The sequence below is a fragment of the Lampris incognitus genome, chromosome 2 (genome assembly GCF_029633865.1).
Source record: "Lampris incognitus isolate fLamInc1 chromosome 2, fLamInc1.hap2, whole genome shotgun sequence".
Classification (NCBI taxonomy): Eukaryota; Metazoa; Chordata; class Actinopteri; order Lampriformes; family Lampridae; genus Lampris; species Lampris incognitus.
This window is the reverse complement of record NC_079212.1, coordinates 93694210-93714919: the sequence shown is the minus strand read 5'-3', so window position 1 is coordinate 93714919 and position 20710 is coordinate 93694210. Positions and strand designations below refer to the sequence as shown.

Here is a 20710-nt window from a genome sequence, read left to right as displayed (position 1 = left end):
TCATGTGACTTCCCTCACACTGTGACTCTTCCCCTGTGCTCAGTGACTCTTCCCCCCACATGAGGTATTGCTGGTCACGGGCAGTACATTGAACTATCCAGCTGCCAGTAGGGCTGTAGTAGACCAATAATCCCAGTGGCTGTGTTTGTTTCAGAGGGCTAACAATAACTGGCTTAGCAACTTTGCTGTGGGGCTCTGGGTCACAAAACACCCTCATATACATGGGATTTTAAGAACAATGTACTGCATTAAGAGCTTGAACTCTCTCTTCTTGTAAGAAAAAATGAAAGTAATTATGAACTGATATCACAATTTTGTCCATAAACTCCGTATTGTTGATGTTCCTTCAAGATTTGAAACTACTGACGTTTCCTAAAGTTTATCAAAGTTGGACCGAAATAGAAATACTAATATTTTTAACATCACTTATTACTCACTACGCTTGGTATCTCAGGATCTGCCCTCTGCTGGTTAGTATCCAGTATCCTACCTCTCAGGGAGATCTTTTAGAGTATCTTGGAGAGGAGATGTGTCTGAACCGCACGGCTTATGCACAGGGATGCCTCAAGGGTCAGTGCTCAGTCCCCTTCTCTTCTCAATATACACCACCTCACATGGTGCAATCATTCGCTCCCATGGTTTCTCATACCATTGCTATGTTGACGATACCCAGCTCTTTCTATAATTCCCGCCAGATGACCTCACAGTCTTGGCACAGATATTGTCATGCCTTGCTGATATCTCTGCATGGATGAAAGAAAGCCACCTTCAGCTTAACCTATCTAAGACTAAGCTCCTTGTCATCCCAGCCAGTCCATCCTTACAATAACAGGTCAATATCCAACTCGGATCAACCCAACTCATGCCCACAAAGTTTGCCCAAAATCTGGGTGTCATGATTGATGACCAACTAACCTTTAAGATTCACGCGGCCTCGATTTTGTATTGACTGACAAATTATTATTCATCTACAAATTAAAGAAAATGTTGCTGAACATTTTATTATTCATTGATTTAAGTCTGACTTTAAGAGGTGTAACATCACTTCATTAACCAAAGGAAGCTGGTGTGACTATCCACCTCAAGGACAGAAATGAGTCTGTCTACGTGTCATCGGTGTCAACACAACATTTTGCTGTAGAAAAGTTAAGCGATGGAGTAATTATGGTACTTGGACTCATCCAAAATCCGTTTCAAGTGCAGAGATTCTTCCCCCATCCCAGGAATGGGCTGCCATGTCCATTAACCCAACACACCCTGGCCATGGATCTTCTCTGGGCCAATCGCTCCAAGCTAGGGAGCCCTAACTACATCTCAGCATCTGGCATCATGGACACATGTGTCTGCCTACACATAAAGACATTTATATTCACACATGTGTACTGAGGCTTTTTAACATAGATAAATGGACAGCATTAACATAGATTAAGGAATGTTATGTGCTGTAGTTTAGTCACAGGAAATGGTTGTTTTATGTGAGGACATCTGTTGTTCCCCTTCATAGCAGATGCACATATAATGCCATAGCCTGTCAGCAGCTTGAAGGAGAAGTCGGGCCAAGAATAGAAAGTTCCTTCCATCCCTCGTCTGATCCTCACATGTTCTGTAGCCTCACTTTAAAATCTCACAGGCCAAAGCCCTCATAAAGGAAGGGATGTTTGGGTGGATGAGGGCGTGAAGTAGGATTGCCAGATTCTCTATCTGGCAAAACCGGACAAGATACACACATGCACGTTTGTTCTTGTGTTATCCATGTACACTCATAATTAGAAATATTTAACTTGTTAAAGACCTATTACATCTGCTATTGAGACAATACAGGCCTGTAAGGGAATAGCGGTAGAAATGGTATGGTAGAATAATAACTCACATAGAAACTAGTGCTATGACCTGCTCCGTAACAGAGAGTGGGACCACATTCAAATATGACCAACAACTACCACCTTCAGAAAATAAAATAATTACAGGGGAAGCAACGGATCTAATTTCTACCATGAGAGGCTTAAAGACTATATGTCTTGAATGCACATGTATTGGCTATCCACAGTGTGATTGTGCTTTCTCTGATTGCCATCGCCGATTGGAGAAATCACGGACCGGTCATCTGTGCACTACTCAATAACCTATCATTCGCTTGTATGAAGACAAACACAGCTTAAACCCATTCTTAGACTGGACAGCAGATACAGTATTAGTTCTGCATAAAGATACTGGTTGACCTCGTCCAACCGGACCTGGACAAATCACCCGAAAACCAGACCGTCCAGTCAAAAACCGGGCGCCTTGCAAGCCCAGCATGAGGGGGCTGATGTTAGAAGTTTATCTGGGCTGGTACGAGATGGTTGAAGGATAGAGGAGGGGTAATTATAAAGTACAACAGTTTGCTGAAACGGTGATTTTAATATTTGCTGATCTCTTCAGTGCCACGCTGCTCGGGCCACCCTATACCATACCTTCAGTGGCTGTTTACTGTCACATATGTCCTCACGGTTGTGTAACAGAGAGCCTCACACCACCCTATTCCAGTCTAGCCTATAGCAGCAGAAATAGATTCATCACTTAACCAGCGCTGTCCCGAACTGGTTTCAGTGGGCTGCATTGGAATAGACCACAAAAACCCACCTAAGACCACATACACTGGTGATATTTCTATTTCCGTCCAAAAAAATTCACCCAGACTATTTGGATAGTTTGAAACCATAATTCTCTCAGTGTTTGTTCCCTTTTCACTGTGTTTCTGCCTTTGGATTTCTGCACTCGCACCCCCCCCCCTTAATCTTTCTCTCAATGTCAGTTTCTCTCACTTTATCACTTTTGAGGCCTTTTTGAACCATCGGGCTCCCCGAATAAATGTTTCATCTCTTTTTCTCTAGTCTGTGGTATATGAATGGAAACTACCTGGTCATCATGGTGTCGGCCTGTATCATTTTGCCTCTCGCTCTGATGAAGCAGCTGGGTGAGTAACATCACATCTATAGGACCTGTTGCCGGGTACCTCTATCTAATTTCATCTCCCGAAATTGATGTGAACCTCCCCCCGTCTGCCAGATAAGATGATCTCTGATCTACCTTAAGGCCCTGTTGTTATCTTCTAAATAAGGCGTGGCAATGCAATGACGCGGACAAGGTTCGCTTGGGTTTAGTTATCATTTAATTAAGCGCAGAATGCTTATCGGCGTGCCAGCTACTGCAAATGTGTTGCTTTAACAAGAGAAACCAGAGAGAAAGCTCTTCAAGATCTGATCGCCTCATAAAAATGTCTTTATGCATGCTCAGTAATGCAGGTAAGGAAATCGCAGGAAGGCGAATCGGTTCATCTGGACACGACGTTTATTGGGAGAAACAATTCATCACTCATCTAAGTGACCTCTTCAGTCTCCGCCGACTGCAGGTATCCCCACCCTTATAGACAACACAGTGCCATAACGACCCAAACCAACGATCGGTTTCATATGCAAATTGACCATTAACTAGAGTTACGATGGCTATGTGCGCTGTTCACAGAGGATCGGGGAATAGTTATCATCAAATAGTTTTCAGTTGCTTTCAAATCCCAAAACACGCCGCGCCAGAAGTTGGTCCACCCCAAGGATCGGGTCCCTCCCCGCCACAAACAGAGCAATGTAGTGTACGCTGTTAAGTGCCAGGAGGATCGCTGTGACTTGTACCCATGAGAGCTAACGCGTCAGGCCAGGACTCCACAGTCTACACCCATCTACAGGCCGGTGGCCACTCTTTCAAGGATGAGGACGTGCACATCCTTGATAGGGAGGAGCGCTGGTTTGAACAGGGAGTCAAACAGGCCATATGTGAAGAAGGAACGCCCATCCCTGAACCAGGGGGGGTGGGGGGGGGGCTAAGAGTTCATCTGTCACCATCTTACCATGCTGTGATTGCAACTATTCCCCAGTCCTCTGTGAATAGTACACATGGCCTTTGAAACTCTAGTTAATGGTCACTGTAATTTTCATATGAATCCGATCGTTGGTTTCGGTCCTTCTGCCGCTGTATTGTTTATAAGGGTGGGGATACCTGCAGTCAGTTGAGGCTGAAGTAGTCATTTAGATGGGTGATGAAACATTTCTCTCAATAAACGTTGTGTCCAGATGAACCGATTCAACCTTGTGTGACTCTTAAAAATAGTACATTGAATCAACATCGAGTCAACCGACACTGAAAGGTGCATGGCGAGGAGGGGCCAATGACAGGCAGACAAATCAGGCATGGGTGGGTTACAGACTCCTCTCAGGTTCTGGGCAATAATTTCTAACCTCAGTACATTTGCTTTGGCAGACACTGAAAATGAATAACTTATACTCGAGTACTATTTTTGTTTCCATCCAAGTGGTTTGCATACTTCTCCCACCACTGTCTATATACAGAGCAGATGACATATTAGCCTCCTCCATCATCATGGACGTAAGAATAAAGCAGAGAGCTTTCTGACCCACTGACAGCCTAGCATGCTCATTGCTATAATAAGCATAGCACATCAGCTCTAAATCACCATATTTTTATGGGATGTTTGAAAATGTCCTCTTCATATTTCTAAATCATAAATCTCCTCTAAGGAGCAGAAGAAAACATGATTACTGTAAACAGACCTTATGTTTGCAGTCACACCTTTAGTCCAGCTCCTTCCCATCATCACCATTGCACACAGGATGGTTCTATGTCGGTCCGAGGGGTTACAGCTTTGAGGGCTGACTGACACATGTCCTCCTTTCCAGGTTATCTTGGCTACACCAGCGGATTCTCCCTCAGCTGCATGGTCTTTTTCCTCTCAGCGGTAAGTAAGGTAGTCGGCTCACATAGAGTCTCATCATCACAGTAGCTTACATTCATTCGAAAAAACCGAACCTGTGGTTATATGTACAGCTAGCTAGCTAGCTAGACACATCTCTCAGCCAGTTTCCAGACCACCATCTCTACTTGCATTAGTATGTGATATCTGGTCCTGAGGGCGGCACAGTGGCTCAGTGTTTAGCGCGGTTGCCTCACAGCAAGAAGGCCCTGGGTTCGAGCCCCGGGGTAGTCCAACCTCGGGGGTCACCCCGGGTCGTCCTCTGTGTGGAGTTTGCATGTTCTCCCCATGTCTGCGTGGGTTTCCTCCGGGTGCTCCGGTTTCCTCCCACAGTCCAAAGACATGTAGGTCAGGTGAATCGGCCGTACTAAATTGTTCCCTAGGTGTGTGTGGGTGTGTCAGCCTTGTGATGGCCTGGCGGCCTGTCCAGGGTGTCTCCCGACCTGCCGCCCAATGACTGCTGGGATAGGCTCCAGCATCCCCGTGACCCTGAGAGCAGGATAAGCGGTTTGGATAATGGATGGATGGATGGATCTGCTCTTGGTTTGATAGCAGGAATATCAGTTGCTTAAAGACATCAAAGGCGGAGTCGAGACCAAAGTGCTCGCAGATTGATTTGCCCTAATCTACTGTGAATCTACTGAGCCCGGCAACTACATCCTATTACCTCATCCTTCATTTACCGTGCTCAGTATATCATCCTGTCCTTTTGGGCGAGGGGCTGGTACTTCAGAAGAACCGCTGAAGCCAGTGTTAAACTACTCTGGCATGTCCTCTCATCCTTTGTCTCTCCATTTAGTGCCCCTGCTTTTCCACCCTCCTCTCTCAATTACTGCCCCCTTTTTACATTTGCCTGCAGGTTATTTTTAAGAAGTTCCAAATTCCCTGTCCATTTGAGGAGTTCACCGCCAATAGCACCGCTGCACACGTCAACTTAACTACCTCGACCCACAGTCACGAGTACCATAATGGCTTGGTTCATGAGGTGGATGATGCCCACTGCAGCCCACGCATGTTCACCATCAACTCGCAGGTAGGCCCATACACAGTGACTGTAAGTGAAGAGTAAGCTGTGCAGTAGTCTGTAGGTGTGGCCTGCAACTAAGTTAACGGCACAAACCAACCTATTCATATTTTATAGGCCCTCCCATCAAAGGTAACGTAGCGTGTGTAATTGCTTGATTTGACTATTCGTCATAACAAGGTATTTGTGTCCATTTCTTCCCTCACAGACAGCCTACACAATCCCCATCTTGGCTTTTGCCTTTGTGTGCCACCCGGAGGTCCTGCCTATCTACACTGAGCTCCGCAAGTGAGTCGGTCCATATCAGTTAAAACCGTGTGACCTTAATATCTGTATCTGTGTCAGTGGATGTGACATTCACCTAACCTTTTGCCGTGTAATTTCAGCCCCACTAAGAGGAAGATGCAGCAGGTGTCTAATATCTCCATTCTTGTGATGTACACCATGTACTTCCTGGCAGCTCTTTTTGGCTACCTGACCTTTTATGGTGAGAGCGAGTCGGTTAAATCCATTGGGAACGAATGCAAAATTGTATATCCAAATGTATTAGTCTACACAGACTTGGTTTTGTTTATTTATTTATTTTTTTGTTGAGGGAAGCAATAAATTGGGAAACGTGCCTGCTCCGTTACCCAGAAACGGGGGCTTGCTCCCTCTAGTGGTGAATATATGTTATTGGCTAGGAGTCTTCGATTACATAGTTAGTGCCTTTATGTATGCAGGCTCAATAATCCGGGTAAGGAAATCACAGAAAGGTGAACTGATTCGCCTCTCTGTGATGGTTACTAATGGTTAATGTTCAGAGCACGTCACCTGAATTTCTCTTTATGTTTCCGCAGATAATGTGGAGCCTGAGCTGCTGCACACTTACAGCCGAATTGATCCCTATGACACGTTGATCCTGTGCGTGCGAGTGGCCGTCCTTACTGCCGTCACACTGACTGTCCCCATTGTACTATACCCTGTGAGTGAAGCCATGCCTCTATGAGTTACACCCTCCCGATAATACACGTAGACTACATTTAGTTTACTCTGATGTTAAATGTCACTTCAGTCTGTCGACACCGTGTACGCTTTTCTCCCAGCAGTTGAACAACTGTTTGTAAAAACTCCATCCACAGGTGCGTCGCGCCATCCTGCAGATGTTGTTCCCCAACAAGGCCTTCAGCTGGCTCCGTCACGTCGCCATTGCCCTCGTTCTCCTCACGCTCATCAACATGCTGGTCATATTCGCTCCAAACATCCTGGGCATCTTCGGCATCATCGGTTAGTACAGCATTGAACCCCCCCCCCCCCCGAGCGGGTAGAAGGACAAGCTGAAAGCAGTCACCAGAGACCCGACCTCATGAGATAACTCTCTGCAAGATTCACTTTATTGTCCCACGTTGTAGGAAGTTTGGATTGGGCTTCCACTCATGCTGCATCCATAAAAACCATCTCACATACATAAAAGACCGGGTAAGACAGCTACGGGGAACAAGAAACATATCTAAGAACCTAGTAATAAAACATACAGGGGAAAAAAGACACACCAATGTTAGATAGATAAAAAACCTACAGTACAAAAAGGCGCTACAACTGGAAATAGTCATTCATCAATAGGTAAGAATAAAGCTGAGGGTTTTTATAGTGATTTCACCCTTATTTCTACTACTGCCACTTAACATTTTAATTGAAGACAACGTGGTACTCTAAACCTCCTCCCTGATGGCAGGAGCTGGTTCTCAGTGTGTAACACATGGGGTGGGTCGGTTATGATCTTGCTGGCTTGCCTTAGAACAGCTTGTTCATAGGTAGGCTGCAGGGATGGATGCTGTCCTACACCTATTATCTTCCACGCGGTCTGTATGGGTTGGACTAGTTTGGACTCAATTGCGCAGAGAGGTTACCAAACCAAGCTGGGATGCCATATCTAATTAGGCTCTCGAGGACTACCTGGTGAATGAGGGTAGGTTGGAGCGGGAGATTGACAGGCGGATTACGTCAGCAGTAATGCGGACGTTGTACCAGACCATTGTGGTGAAGAGGGAGCTGAGCCGGAAGGTAAAGCTCTCAATTTACCAGTCAGTCTTTGTTCCAACCCTCACCTATGGTCATGAGCTTTGGGTAGTGACCGAAAGGGTGAGATCGCGGATACAAGCGGCTGAAATGAGTTTCCTCTGTAGGGTGTCTGGGCTCAACCTTAGAGATAGGGTGAAGAGCTCGAACATCTAGAGGGAGCTCGGAGTAGAGCCGCTGCTCCTTCTCATCGAAAGGAGCCAGTTGAGGTGGTTCGGGCATCTGATTAGGATGCCTCCTGGGCGGCTTCCTTTGGAGGTTTTCCAGGTATGTCTAACTGGGAGGAGACCCCAGAGTAGACCCAAAACTCACTGGAGGGACTACATGTCCAATCTGGTCTGGGAACACCTTTGGATCTCCCAGGAGGAGCTGGAGGGCATTGCTGGGGAGAGGGACGTCTGGAGTGCCCTACTTAGCTTGCTGCCACCGTGACCCGACCCTGAAGAAGTGGCTGATGATGAGATGAGATGAGGTGAGGTGAGGTGAGTTGAGAAGAGGTGAGGTGAGGTGAGGTGAGAAGAGGTGAGGTGAGGTGAGGTGAGGTGAGGTGAGATGAGATGAGAAGAGATGAAGACCACCTGGTAAAAGACGACCATACATTTCTGATCAACACCATGAACCCTGAGTCGCCACAAGAAGTGCAGGCGGTGTTGATGTTTGCTGCTACAGAGACCATCAACATGCATGCTCCAGGTCAGCGGACTATCACTAAATGCAACAAGGTGTTTGTACGAGGAGACCTGGGAGATGGTTTCATCGTGGATGACCACAGGCCTGAGGTCACCCACTTCTCTAGGGTCAAACACCATCTCCTCTCTTTTTAGCGTTCAAGACCAGGTGGTTATCGTCACACCATGCTACGGATCTTTGTATTTCTAAATAATACTCTGCGATGTCGCTGTCCGTCTTCATTAAACCTACGGTGTCAGTGTCAACTGAGAATTTAATGATGTAGAATTACGGGGGGGGATTACGGCCTCTACACTCATTAGTGTATAGAGTAAAAAGGACAGGTGAACTAACACACCCCTGGGGGGGCCCCCGTGTTCCAGGTTCGGGGTACTGAAATCAAACCATTAGTACAGCATTAAACGCTGAACTAAAATCTACAAATAAAAGACGTACATAAGAAGCAGGTTCCTCTTGGTGCGTAGATATAAAATGCAGCATGGCTGTGATGGCATCGTCCGTGCCTCTACTGCATCTGTAAGCAAACCGAAAAGGATCCAGTGAACAGTTGACTTCTATTTTCAATAGGTCAATAACGATTTTTTTTCAAAATATTTCACAACTGCTGAAGTCAAAGTAGCTGGTTGATAGTTATTTCCCACGCAGCATGCATTTTTAGGAACAGGAATAGTAATCGAATTTTTCCAGATGTGAGGAACAGTATGTACGTCCAAAGACTTGTGGTACTAGATGGGGCACCAGGCCTCGGCCGTCTCTTCCCTGCATGATATCAGCAGGAACCATGAGATGCCGTCCGGGCCAGAGGCCTTCCTGAGGCAGGTGCGTGAGAACAGTCTCGGTTCTACCTGCTGGTCGATGGGGATTTTTGGACAGCCAGATGCAAGTAACATATCTAGAGCCACTTTTTGCTCTTGCAAGAAATCAGATGTTTCAAACCGTGCATAAAAGCACATTGGGCGGCACGGTGGCCCAGTGGTTAGCACTGTCACCTCCCAGAGAGAAGGTCCTGGGTTCGAACCCCGGGGTTGTCCAACCTTAGGGATCATCCCAGGTGTGGAGTTTGCATGTTCTCCCCATGTCTGCGGTGGGTTTTCTCCGGGTGCTCCGGTTTTCCCCACCATCGAAAAGAAACATGCATGTTAGCATTAGTACTCCTGTCTGTGCCCCTGACCGAGGTGAACTGGAGTTGGTCCCTGGGCGCTGCACAGCAGCTGCCCCCTGCTCCCAGCTATACAGCTAGGATGGGTTAAATGCAGAGCATGAATTTCCCCACGGGGATTAATAAAGTATCTCCGAGAAAAAAAAAAGTCATTTAGTTCATTGGCCTTCTCGACCTCATTTAAAACCCAGAGACTTTTGGGTCGGGACCATGTTCGTCACAGATTTCATAGACTCCCACAGTTTTTTTGGTGTTCATTGAAGAGCAGTGAGTTTCAAATTTCTCCTCCTCTTTCCCCCCCGGCCTTCCTTAAATTATGAATAAGGTCTGTCTGAATATTGCTTATTTCCACCAGCTCCCCATTCTTAAATGCAACTTTGTTCCCCCCCGAACCGTGCACTTTTTAATCTATCCGTCCATCCATTATCCAAACCACTTATCCTGCCCTCAGGGTCGCGGGGATGCTGGAGCCTACCCCAGCAGTCATTGGGCGGCAGACAGGTAGACACCCTGGACAGGCCGCCAGCCACTTTTTAATTGGCCCTTTTTCATTTCTTTGGAAATATAGGGTTTGTTGTTGGGGCACATAGAGTTAGGACATTATCTCTGCAGAATTTAATGTACCCTGTAATGGTGTCTGTTGGGCCCTTCTAAGTCCAAACTGTGCAGGAGATCCCATTCGGTACAAGAAAAGCAACCTTTCAGAGTTTCGATGCCCGTCATTGTCCCAGACATGTACAGTTTTTACTTGCGGTTTGCTGCTTTTAATTGGGGACTTGTCGGCGGGAATTGAACGGACAACATTATGGTCAGAGTCGGCTGGTGGGGGGGTTTAGCCTTGGCTGTGTAAGCATCTTAAAGTCCAGCTTGCAATGGTGAAAATCGCCAACAGTAAAACAAGGCAATTCTGGGGTGTGTTGCAATCGCCTATACCTACAGTCTGCAGTTAAGGTGGCTGCTTCTGCAGCGTTTCCACTCGGTGGAGTATGAACATGCAGAACATGATCAAATATAGGGCGGCACGGTGGCGCAGTGGTTAGCACGGTCGCCTCACGGCAAGAAGGTCCTGGGTTCGAACCCCGGGGTAGTCCAACCTTGGGGGTCGTCTCGGGTCGTCCTCTGCGTGGGGTTTGCATGTTCTCCCCGTGTCTGTGTGGGTTTCCTCCGGGGGCTCCGCCCCCCCCCCCCACAGTCTAAAGACATGTAGGTCAGGTGAATCAGCCATGCTAAATTGTCCCTAGGTGTGTGTGTGTGTGTGTGTGTGTGTGTGTGTGTGTGTGTGTGTGTGTGTGTGTGATGGCCTGGCGGCCTGTCCAGGGTGTCTCCCCGCCTGCCGCCCAGTGACTGCTGGGATAGGCTCCAGCGACCCCGAGAGCAGGATAAGCGGTTGGGGATAATGGATGGATGGTTATGGTTATGTTTTGCAATCTCTCTTCTCGAGTTGAGCGCCCATATTTCACATTGCTGTGCCCTTCTGTTTAGTGTATCACACACCACCGAGTCTGTCCTTGTCTTAACAACAATATTAAAACGTGAACAGTGTGTGATCACACACTGACGAACAGGTTGCCGAATCAATATTGTGTATTATGCTGCCCTTAGGATGGAGGCCATATTCTGTAGGTTACAGGTGAAAATTGTGAGTGTTTCAGTTCATGGACCTTGAAGGATATGTATCTATAGAGCAACAGTACCACACACACACACACACACACTCAGATCTGCAGGGTTTATTGCCACAGCAACCGTAGTGCACTTTACGTTGTGTATTTGAATTACTTGTTAATATCTGTGCTCATTAACCCCTTTCTGTGAGGTGACATTTGTCCCGTTGTTAATCTGGTCCTTCCTCTCCTTCTCTTTTACCTCACAGGTGCCACATCGGCCCCCTGCCTGATCTTCATCTTCCCAGCTGTCTTCTATATCCGTATAGTGCCTAAAGATGACGAGCCCATGAACTCCACTCCTAAGATACTAGTGAGCAGAAATCCTCCTCCCTTAATATCTATCTCTTCTCCTGACCCCATTTACACGGTATGGTGTATATGTATATGGGGACTAGCCGAGGTCGTGCGGTACTGTGAATAACATCATGGTGGGGATTTAGTCGCCAGCACTAGCCGAGAAAAAACATATGTGGGGATGTTGCTATGCACTAAGTGGCTTGTTGCTATGCAGCCAATTAACAAGTGTTACATTTTAAGCAATAAAGTGGAAACAAATGTCGCTAGCACAAAATCTAGCTTAATAATAACAACAACAACAATAATAATATAATAATAATAACAATAGATTTTATTTGAATGTGCCTTTCGAAATCTCAAGGACACAGTACAGTAAATACAATGCAAAAGATGAAACACAATAGGTAAAATTGCAAAGGTTAAAGTTAAAATGTGGGTACCGGCAGATCATATAAAATACAGATCATATAGAATATAATGAGATGGAAGGTGGTAGGGGGTGGTGCAGTCGCCTCATAGCAAGAAGGTTCTGGGTTCGAGCCCCAGGGTAGTCCAACCTTGGGGGTCGTCCCGGGTCGTCCTCTGTGTGGAGTTTGCATGTTCTCCCCGTGTCTGCGTGGGTTTCCTCCGGGGGCACCAGTTTCCTCCCACAGTCCAAAAAACATGTAGGTCAGGTGAATCGCCGTACTAAATTGTCCCTAGGTATGAATGTGTGTGTGTGGGGGGGGGCTTTGATGGTCCGGCGGCCTGTCCAGGGTGTCTCCCCGCCTGCCACCCAATGACTGCTGGGATAGGCTCCAGCATCCCCATGACCCTGAGAGCAGGATAAGCGGTTTGGATAATGCATGGATGGATGCATGGATGGATGGATGGATGGATGGATGGATATTAAGTGTGTTACAGTCCTCTAGTGTTTGTTAAGTCTGAACCACTTGTGTCTTCTGTTTTTCTTTCTCAGGCTGCCTGCTTCGCTGCTCTGGGCGTCTCCTTTATGGTAATGAGTTTGAGTTTCATAGTCATTGACTGGACAACAGGGAGCAGCAACGCCGGAGGAGGCCACTAGAGAGCCGCCTCCATGTGCCTCGGCTTACAGAAGGGGAACGAGCACCGTTCAATGTTAAGGATGCACCATCTGCTTTATGGGGGCACACTGCGGGGTCCGCATCACAGAGTCAAAGGAGTTGGGTAACTGTGCAGCAGTGGGCCATATCACACTGAAAACAACAACAACAACCAGCAAAAACACTTAACACACATCTCAACATGTGTGGGCGAGATCTGCTTTGCCCCGACACTCTGTGATCTGGCGCAGAGCAAAACACACGGCGGAGGCCGATTAATAATTGGTAAGAGACGGTTTCTGAATAGATAGTGCACCCAAAGTCCATCTACACGGTAGTCAAAACACGTTTGAGTCCCTTCTCATTGATCAACTCGTCCTTTTCGTATCGCTTCGTCTTTATTTATCTTCATCCGAATTCTCGATCGGAAAGCCGCGAGCCCTTCACACGTAACCCTCAGCTAGTACTGTAGAGAACCTGAGCAAGAGCCGATGTTTTGGCGAGGAGAGGAACACATCAAGATAAACGATAAGTGGATAAAAGAAAAAAAATGCTATTTTTTTACATAATGTATCTATTATTCTATCTGGAGAGGCACAACTGGACAGAGGGATACAGCATATAGTATATATCTATATATATATATATATATATATATAGATGTAGGAAAAAACTTTAAATACATAGCAGTACAAGCTTGTTTTGTGTGTCGTGCACTCATCAGCTGCTAATGTGATTCAACAAAGACAACACACAGTATGTGTTGCCCCGCGTCACCCCACTAATTGCGGTGGGCAGCAGCCAATGAGAGGAGAAAACATTTGAACCATTACAACCAGTGGGGTAGGCGGTTACGATGCACAGCAACCACTGCTGGGGTAGAAAACATTACAACCGATGGGGTAAGGGGGGGTAAGGGGCTGGGGCTTGTTTTGAAAGAAGCATTTATTAAAGGACCAGGGCACTGTTGAAATAGCCTATATTTAAGACATAACAAGGTAACGTCAAATGGGGTAATTTATATGTATATCATATAGTAGGGGGTGGTGTCGGGGCACAGTTGGAAGGGCATAGCTTGTACGGCTATGTATAAAAAGATTTTTTCTTGTCCTGCATCTATATTGATATTCCGCTCCTCATTTGTTGAGCACTTTTATCAAAACCATTGACGGTTTCCGAAAAAACAACAACACTACATATATATACACTACCGTTCAAAAGTTTGGGATCACCCAAACAATTTCGTGTTTTCCATGAAAAGTCACACTTATTCACCACCATATGTTGTGAAATGAATAGAAAATAGAGTCAAGACATTGACAAGGTTAGAAATAATGATTTGTATTTGAAATAAGATTTTTTTTACATCAAACTTTGCTTTCGTCAAAGAATCCTCCATTTGCAGCAATTACAGCATTGCAGACCTTTGGCATTCTAGCTGTTAATTTGTTGAGGTAATCTGGAGAAATTGCACCCCACGCTTCCAGAAGCAGCTCCCACAAGTTGGATTGGTTGGATGGGCACTTCTTTGAGCAGATTGAGTTTCTGGAGCATCACATTTGTGGGGTCAATTAAACGCTCAAAATGGCCAGAAAAAGAGAACTTTCATCTGAAACTCGACAGTCTATTCTTGTTCTTAGAAATGAAGGCTATTCCATGCGAGAAATTGCTAAGAAATTGAAGATTTCCTACACCGGTGTGTACTACTCCCTTCAGAGGACAGCACAAACAGGCTCTAACAGGTACTATTTAATGAAGATGCCAGTTGGGGACCTGTGAGGCGTCTGTTTCTCAAACTAGAGACTCTAATGTACTTATCTTCTTGCTCAGTTGTGCAACGCGGCCTCCCACTTCTTTTTCTACTCTGGTTAGAGCCTGTTTGTGCTGTCCTCTGAAGGGAGTAGTACACACCGGTGTAGGAAATCTTCAATTTCTTAGCAATTTCTCGCATGGAATAGCCTTCATTTCTAAGAACAAGAATAGACTGTCGAGTTTCAGATGAAAGTTCTCTTTTTCTGGCCATTTTGAGCGTTTAATTGACCCCACAAATGTGATGCTCCTGAAACTCAATCTGCTCAAAGAAGTGCCCATCCAACCAATCCAACTTGTGGGAGCTGCTTCTGGAAGCGTGGGGTGCAATTTCTCCAGATTACCTCAACAAATTAACAGCTAGAATGCCAAAGGTCTGCAATGCTGTAATTGCTGCAAATGGAGGATTCTTTGACGAAAGCAAAGTTTGATGTAAAAAAAATCTTATTTCAAATACAAATCATTATTTCTAACCTTGTCAATGTCTTGACTCTATTTTCTATTCATTTCACAACATATGGTGGTGAATAAGTGTGACTTTTCATGGAAAACACAAAATTGTTTGGGTGATCCCAAACTTTTGAACGGTAGTGTATATGTATATATATATATATATATATATATATATATATATATATATATATATATATATATATATATATATATATCCCTCCATTATCTGAACCGCTTATCCTGCTCTCAGGGTCACGGGGATGCTGGAGCCTATCCCAGCAGTCATTGGGCGGCAGTGGGGACACCCTGGACAGGCTATATTATATATATATATATATATATATATATATATATATATATATATATATATATATATATATATATATAGTATACACACTATTAAAAATGGAGAGGGAGGATCTGGCTGCTGTGCTGGTGATACGTGACCCTGAACCAGGAGCACACATAATTATCTCATCATGGTTGTGCGACACAACAGAACTGACATTTAGACCACAAACCCACTTACACTGAATGCAGGTGGTTTGCGGTGTCTAACTCGATAGAGTCAGGTGTGTGGGTCTGTCTTAGTCCAGGCTTGCGTTTCAGACGCCTTAATTATCTAACCTCAGCCGCTCTTACGCCTTTTAGCACACGACAGGATGCACACACACACACACACAGACAAGGAGTACAACAGTGTATTTATTTGAGTCGTATCTCTCTCTTTTTAATTCTGCAAAATGAACAAATGGGCCTATCAACAGAGTATTTAACTTATTGTACATGATCGATTGCATAATCACTTATTAATGGACTTGATGCGTCGTGATGATTTGTCTTCTTTTCTTCTTCTAAGTGACAGTATGGCAGGAAAGGCCTGAGAGGATGAATGATCCTGACAGCTTTAGGGGCTGGATCAACACAACACATTTGATAAGCAACCAAAGGTCCTGTTGAGATGCAAGGCAGCCTGCTGTCACAGAAATCCTGCGTGAAATGACCCCGCATGTCACCCTAAAATCTCTCTAAAAAACCCCCGACCCTGACCTCCCTGCATCAAAATGAGCTGCGTCACCAGTGGTGGGGAGGAGCAGAATACATGTAACGGCGTTACGTATTTAGAATACACAATATGAGTAACTGTATTCAAATACAGTTACAATTTAAATGTATGGTACTCAGAATACAGTTACAGTCTTGAAAGTAATGGATTACTTAACATTTTTTGGTGCCATTCTTATTTTAAGAGGATTGCGACACAAAATGCAGTGAAAGTGTTGCCTAAATGTTAGCTCAACAGTAAATTCAGTAAAGCAGTATGCTATATTTTCATCTGTCTAAGGTTTCTCATTCTAACAGCTATGGAAATAAAGAAAAGGACGTGGAAAAGTTCTTTCTTTCTCTTTTTTTACATACTCTTGTAGCCTTTGTTAATCTATATTTAAGGTGACTCAAATGCATTCAGCCAGTTGATACAATAGAAGAAACAGAATCGTCTACTCAACTAAGTAGTATTGTGTGAATGCTACATATACTGTTACACAAAATGTAAGAACATATTAAAGTAATCCAAAGAATTTAGAATACGTTACTCACGTTGAGTAATCTAACGGAATACGTTACAAATTACATTTCGTGACATGTATTCTGTAATCTGTAGCGGGATACATTTTAAAAGTAACCCTCCCAATACTGTAAATCACACACAATTCAGTGTTTTTAGAGAACAAAACAAATCATAACGAAGGCATGACAATAAAAATAGCAATTAAATAATGTTTTGTTAACTTGGTGACATTAAACACCACTCATTGAATTTGTGTGCCCGGCACGACAAAGGATCCTAGTTGACTCTCCATTGGCATTGTCTCCGTGGCGGCGGCACATAATTTCAACAGGTTACGTGATGCGAGGGTTAGGAGGTCGTGGTCATTTCACGTAGTATTTCTGTGACATCATGTTGCATAAGGAGTTTAATGTCAGGGTTAACTGCCTCCCTTTATGAAATCAATAACACAACTGTGCAAACCTGTGATCCTTCACCTGAACCAGTGTGAGTACATGTCCCTGACACCACGTGTGGTACATGTGCTTTGTGCTTTAAAATCTGCCGTTAACTGTTTTGCAGTGTTTTGATATTTGTTTAAGTACTTGTGAAGTACAGGTTTTAGAAATGAAATGTGCCACGAGGACTGGGTTGTTACCTTGTGCAACATGTGCTGCAGTGCATTGAAATCTGTGATTGTACTAAAGCTTTTTATGATCAGTGACCCCACCCCACCCCTCAGTACAGTCAGACTGAGATGGCAATGTAATTCTGTGGTTATCTGGAGAAAAGTGGGAAAACGCTACACACATCCTCTACGTCGTCTAACCACATTTCTGTTTTGAAGACTGCAGTTTGGTGGACAGACTGCAGTTTGATTGACAAACTGCAATTTGGTTGACGGACTGCCGTTTGGTTGACAGACTGCAGTTTGATTGACAGACCGCGGTTTGACTGACAGACCACAGTTTGATTGACAGACTGCAGTTTGATCGACAGACAGCGGTTTGATTGACAGACCACGGTTTGATTGACAAACTGTGGTTTGATTGACAGACCGCAGTTTGGTTGACAGACTGCAGTTTGATTGACAGACTGCGGTTTGATTGACAGACCGCGGTTGGATTGACAGATATCAGTTTGACTGACAGACCGCAGTTTGACTGACAGACCGCGGTTTGACTGACAGACCGCAGTTTGATTGACAGGCTGCAGATGAAGCACCTCATCATGTCTGGACATGGAGCACCAAGTAAGAGATGAGTATCATCCCGGACATGACGGTGTTGCAGTCAAGTCGTGACAGGAAAATCGGTGAAATCACAACAGACGCAGCTTGTTTTTCTACCAAAACGATCGTAGTCTTTTGTATCACACTACTCGAACCCGGCAAGGTTTTGTAAACCGGCGCTTACGTGCCTTTACTTATCTTTTACACGACGGAAATCTGTCCTCTCCTGTTTTCGTTTGTCCATTTAAATTTGAAACCGATTTATTTTGCTGACCAGTTGCCAACAAAACGTTGTTTTGTGTTTGCGCTGGCCTGCGGGCCTCACCCCCACCCCCACGTCCCCTGAGGGTGTGGTGGTGGGAAGGAGGTTTTACTCTTCCCGTTTCTGGATGATGCCAAAACAGCAACGTACTACCTACTGCTTCGATACGCCTTCCTCTTCACGTAACACGTGACAGGTACCACTTCTCAAATACCTGCGGTCACGTGATCAGACGCCTTATAAGTACCCGAGGCAGCCTGTACGATATGATATCTTATTATTATTATAGCTCTTCTTCTGCATTTGAAATGTTGTATGTATGGACCGGTGGGTGAGTAAATAAGATGTATGAATTCTGGGAGTTTAAGAAGCGGCTTTATATAAATAATGTATATAAACGTAAACCATGTATTTGTGATGCATATTTAGCTTGTAAAGTGTAAATAGCAGGTGACACTTTTAGTTTGGCAATAAAACAATTTTAGATGTTTTTACACACGTCTCTGCTGTCACTTTTAATTTAGTTTTTTTTTTAAAATTCCCCCTCCCCCCCTTTTTTTTTCTCCCCAATTGTATCCGGCCAATTACCCCACTCTGCCAAGCCATCCCAGTCGCTGCTCCAACCCCCTCTGCCGATCTGGGGAGGTCTGCAGACTACATTGCTGAAACAAGATGTGTTACATTGCTGAAACAAGCTGTTACATTGCTGAAACAAGCTGTGTTACATTGCTGAAATAAGCTGTTACATTGCTGAAACAAGCTGTGTTACATTGTTGAAACAAGCTGTGTTACATTGCTGAAACAAGCTGTGTTACATTGCTGAAAAAAGCTGTTACATTGCTGAAACAATATGTGTTACATTGCTGAAACAAGCTGTTACATTGCTGAAACAAGCTGTGTTACATTGCTGAAACAAGCTGTGTTACATTGCTGAAACAAGCTGTGTTACAGTGCAGCACGATGTGCTCCACAGCGTAGTCCCGTGGTGCCACAGCAGCATCCAGGTTACGCAGACGCGGAGCCATTTGTACACAACACGGTGGTTTATGGTTAACCGCAGAGGTGGGGCGCCCTAACCTGAACTGAGCTGGGCTGACACGAGAAAACAAACAAACAAACCAAAACGGTCATTTTGACCTGAAAGCAACTAAAAACCTCAACAACATCTATAAAAAGTCTACACACCATGTTGAAATGGTTTTTGTGATATTAAAAAACTGAAGACAAGATAAATAGCGTCACAGCTGTTTCCACCCTTCATGTGAAATCGCAACCTATAAAAATAAACTGAAAAACAATCAGAAACAGTTTAGGGATGAAAAAAAGAGAAAAACACAAAAATGACAATATCCTGGTTGCACGAGTGTGTAGTACACCCTTTTATAAGTGGGGATGTGGTGGCTGAGTTCAGAATCAACCAATCACATTCAAACCCATGTTAGCTAGTTAGTATACACTTGCCATCAATACTAAAGGGACTGTTATTAAGCCCAAATAAAGTTACGCTGGTCCTGTAGGGTTTCCCTGACACCTTCTTGGTGTGCACCCAGCTGCACAAAAAGCTTACAAAGCACGAGCGGGATCACGGTGTACAAAGGTATCGATCAGGTGAGGGGTACAAAAGGTTTTCCAAGGCATCAGACATACTACCATGGGACACAGTGAAGACAATCGTCAACAAGTGGAGAAAATATGGCACAACGGGGACATTACCAAGAACAGGACGTCCTTCCAACGTTGAGAAGACAAGGAGGGAACTGGTCGGTGAGGCCTCTTGGAGGCCTACAGCAACACCGAAGGAGCTGCAGGAACTTCCTGCTGGCTGTATGACTGGGGCGATGAGGACAAAATCAAATATCACAATATGTTTGACCGAATATCTCGCTTTCAATATTTTTGACGATATTGTAGAGGTCACGATTGGTGCTCTCACAAAATAAATTTGGTAAACACTCATTAGTGATGTGGATATGACGTCCAAACAAATGGAGGGAAATAATATAAGAGCTAGAACGGTCTAATAAGTTCAAAAAGTTGCATCTCTTTACTGCAATGCAGCCTTTAAAACCAGGAAAAGACAACACTTGTGTCCCAGATAATCTATATCATGATGTTGATATATTGCCCAGCCATAACTGGCTGCTCCCTACATGTGACAACCTTCTCCCGTGTTCTTCATATGTCCGGGCCATGGGGCAGGGTGGTGAGATGGAAGCCTTTTCACTTGGGGGAAAAGGGAAAAAAAAGCATGCAAGCCTGGCTAAATTTTGCAAAAAGGTGCATTTAGTCTCCCAGAACCATTTGGGAAATTGTGTTGTGGTCTGACGAGACCAAGGCTGAACGTTTTGCCCATAATTCCTAAACACAGCAGATCACCAGAGGAGCAGCAGACCCATGGTGGAGCATGACGGTGGCAGCATCAGGCTTTGGGGCTGCTTTTCTTCAGCCGGAAATGGGGCTTTAGTCAAGGCGGAGGGAATCATGAATACCTCCAAATATACCAGTTGCTTTTGGTGCAAAACCTTCAGGCGTTTGCTGGAAAGATGAAAAAGAGGATTTTCACCTTTCAGCAGAACGACAACAGCTCTAAGCATAGACCCAAACCAACAAGGGAACGGCTTCCCCAAAGGCAGATCAGCGTTTTGG

General features: G+C 44.8%; 1 protein-coding gene across 1 annotated transcript in view; it reads left to right on the top strand.

Annotated features, from left to right (window-relative positions):
- The window catches only part of slc38a3b (solute carrier family 38 member 3b), a 40812-nt gene extending 27159 nt beyond the window's left edge, over positions 1 to 13653 (top strand). The window contains exons 9-17 of the mRNA XM_056275355.1: positions 2874 to 2956; positions 4731 to 4789; positions 5664 to 5837; positions 6037 to 6116; positions 6215 to 6315; positions 6668 to 6792; positions 6950 to 7094; positions 11609 to 11712; positions 12658 to 13653. Coding sequence (XP_056131330.1) covers positions 2874 to 2956; positions 4731 to 4789; positions 5664 to 5837; positions 6037 to 6116; positions 6215 to 6315; positions 6668 to 6792; positions 6950 to 7094; positions 11609 to 11712; positions 12658 to 12762 — 976 coding nt within the window. The 3' untranslated portion in view covers positions 12763 to 13653. The remainder of the gene's footprint in view (positions 1 to 2873; positions 2957 to 4730; positions 4790 to 5663; positions 5838 to 6036; positions 6117 to 6214; positions 6316 to 6667; positions 6793 to 6949; positions 7095 to 11608; positions 11713 to 12657) is intronic.
- The last annotated feature ends 7057 nt before the right edge of the window (positions 13654 to 20710 follow it).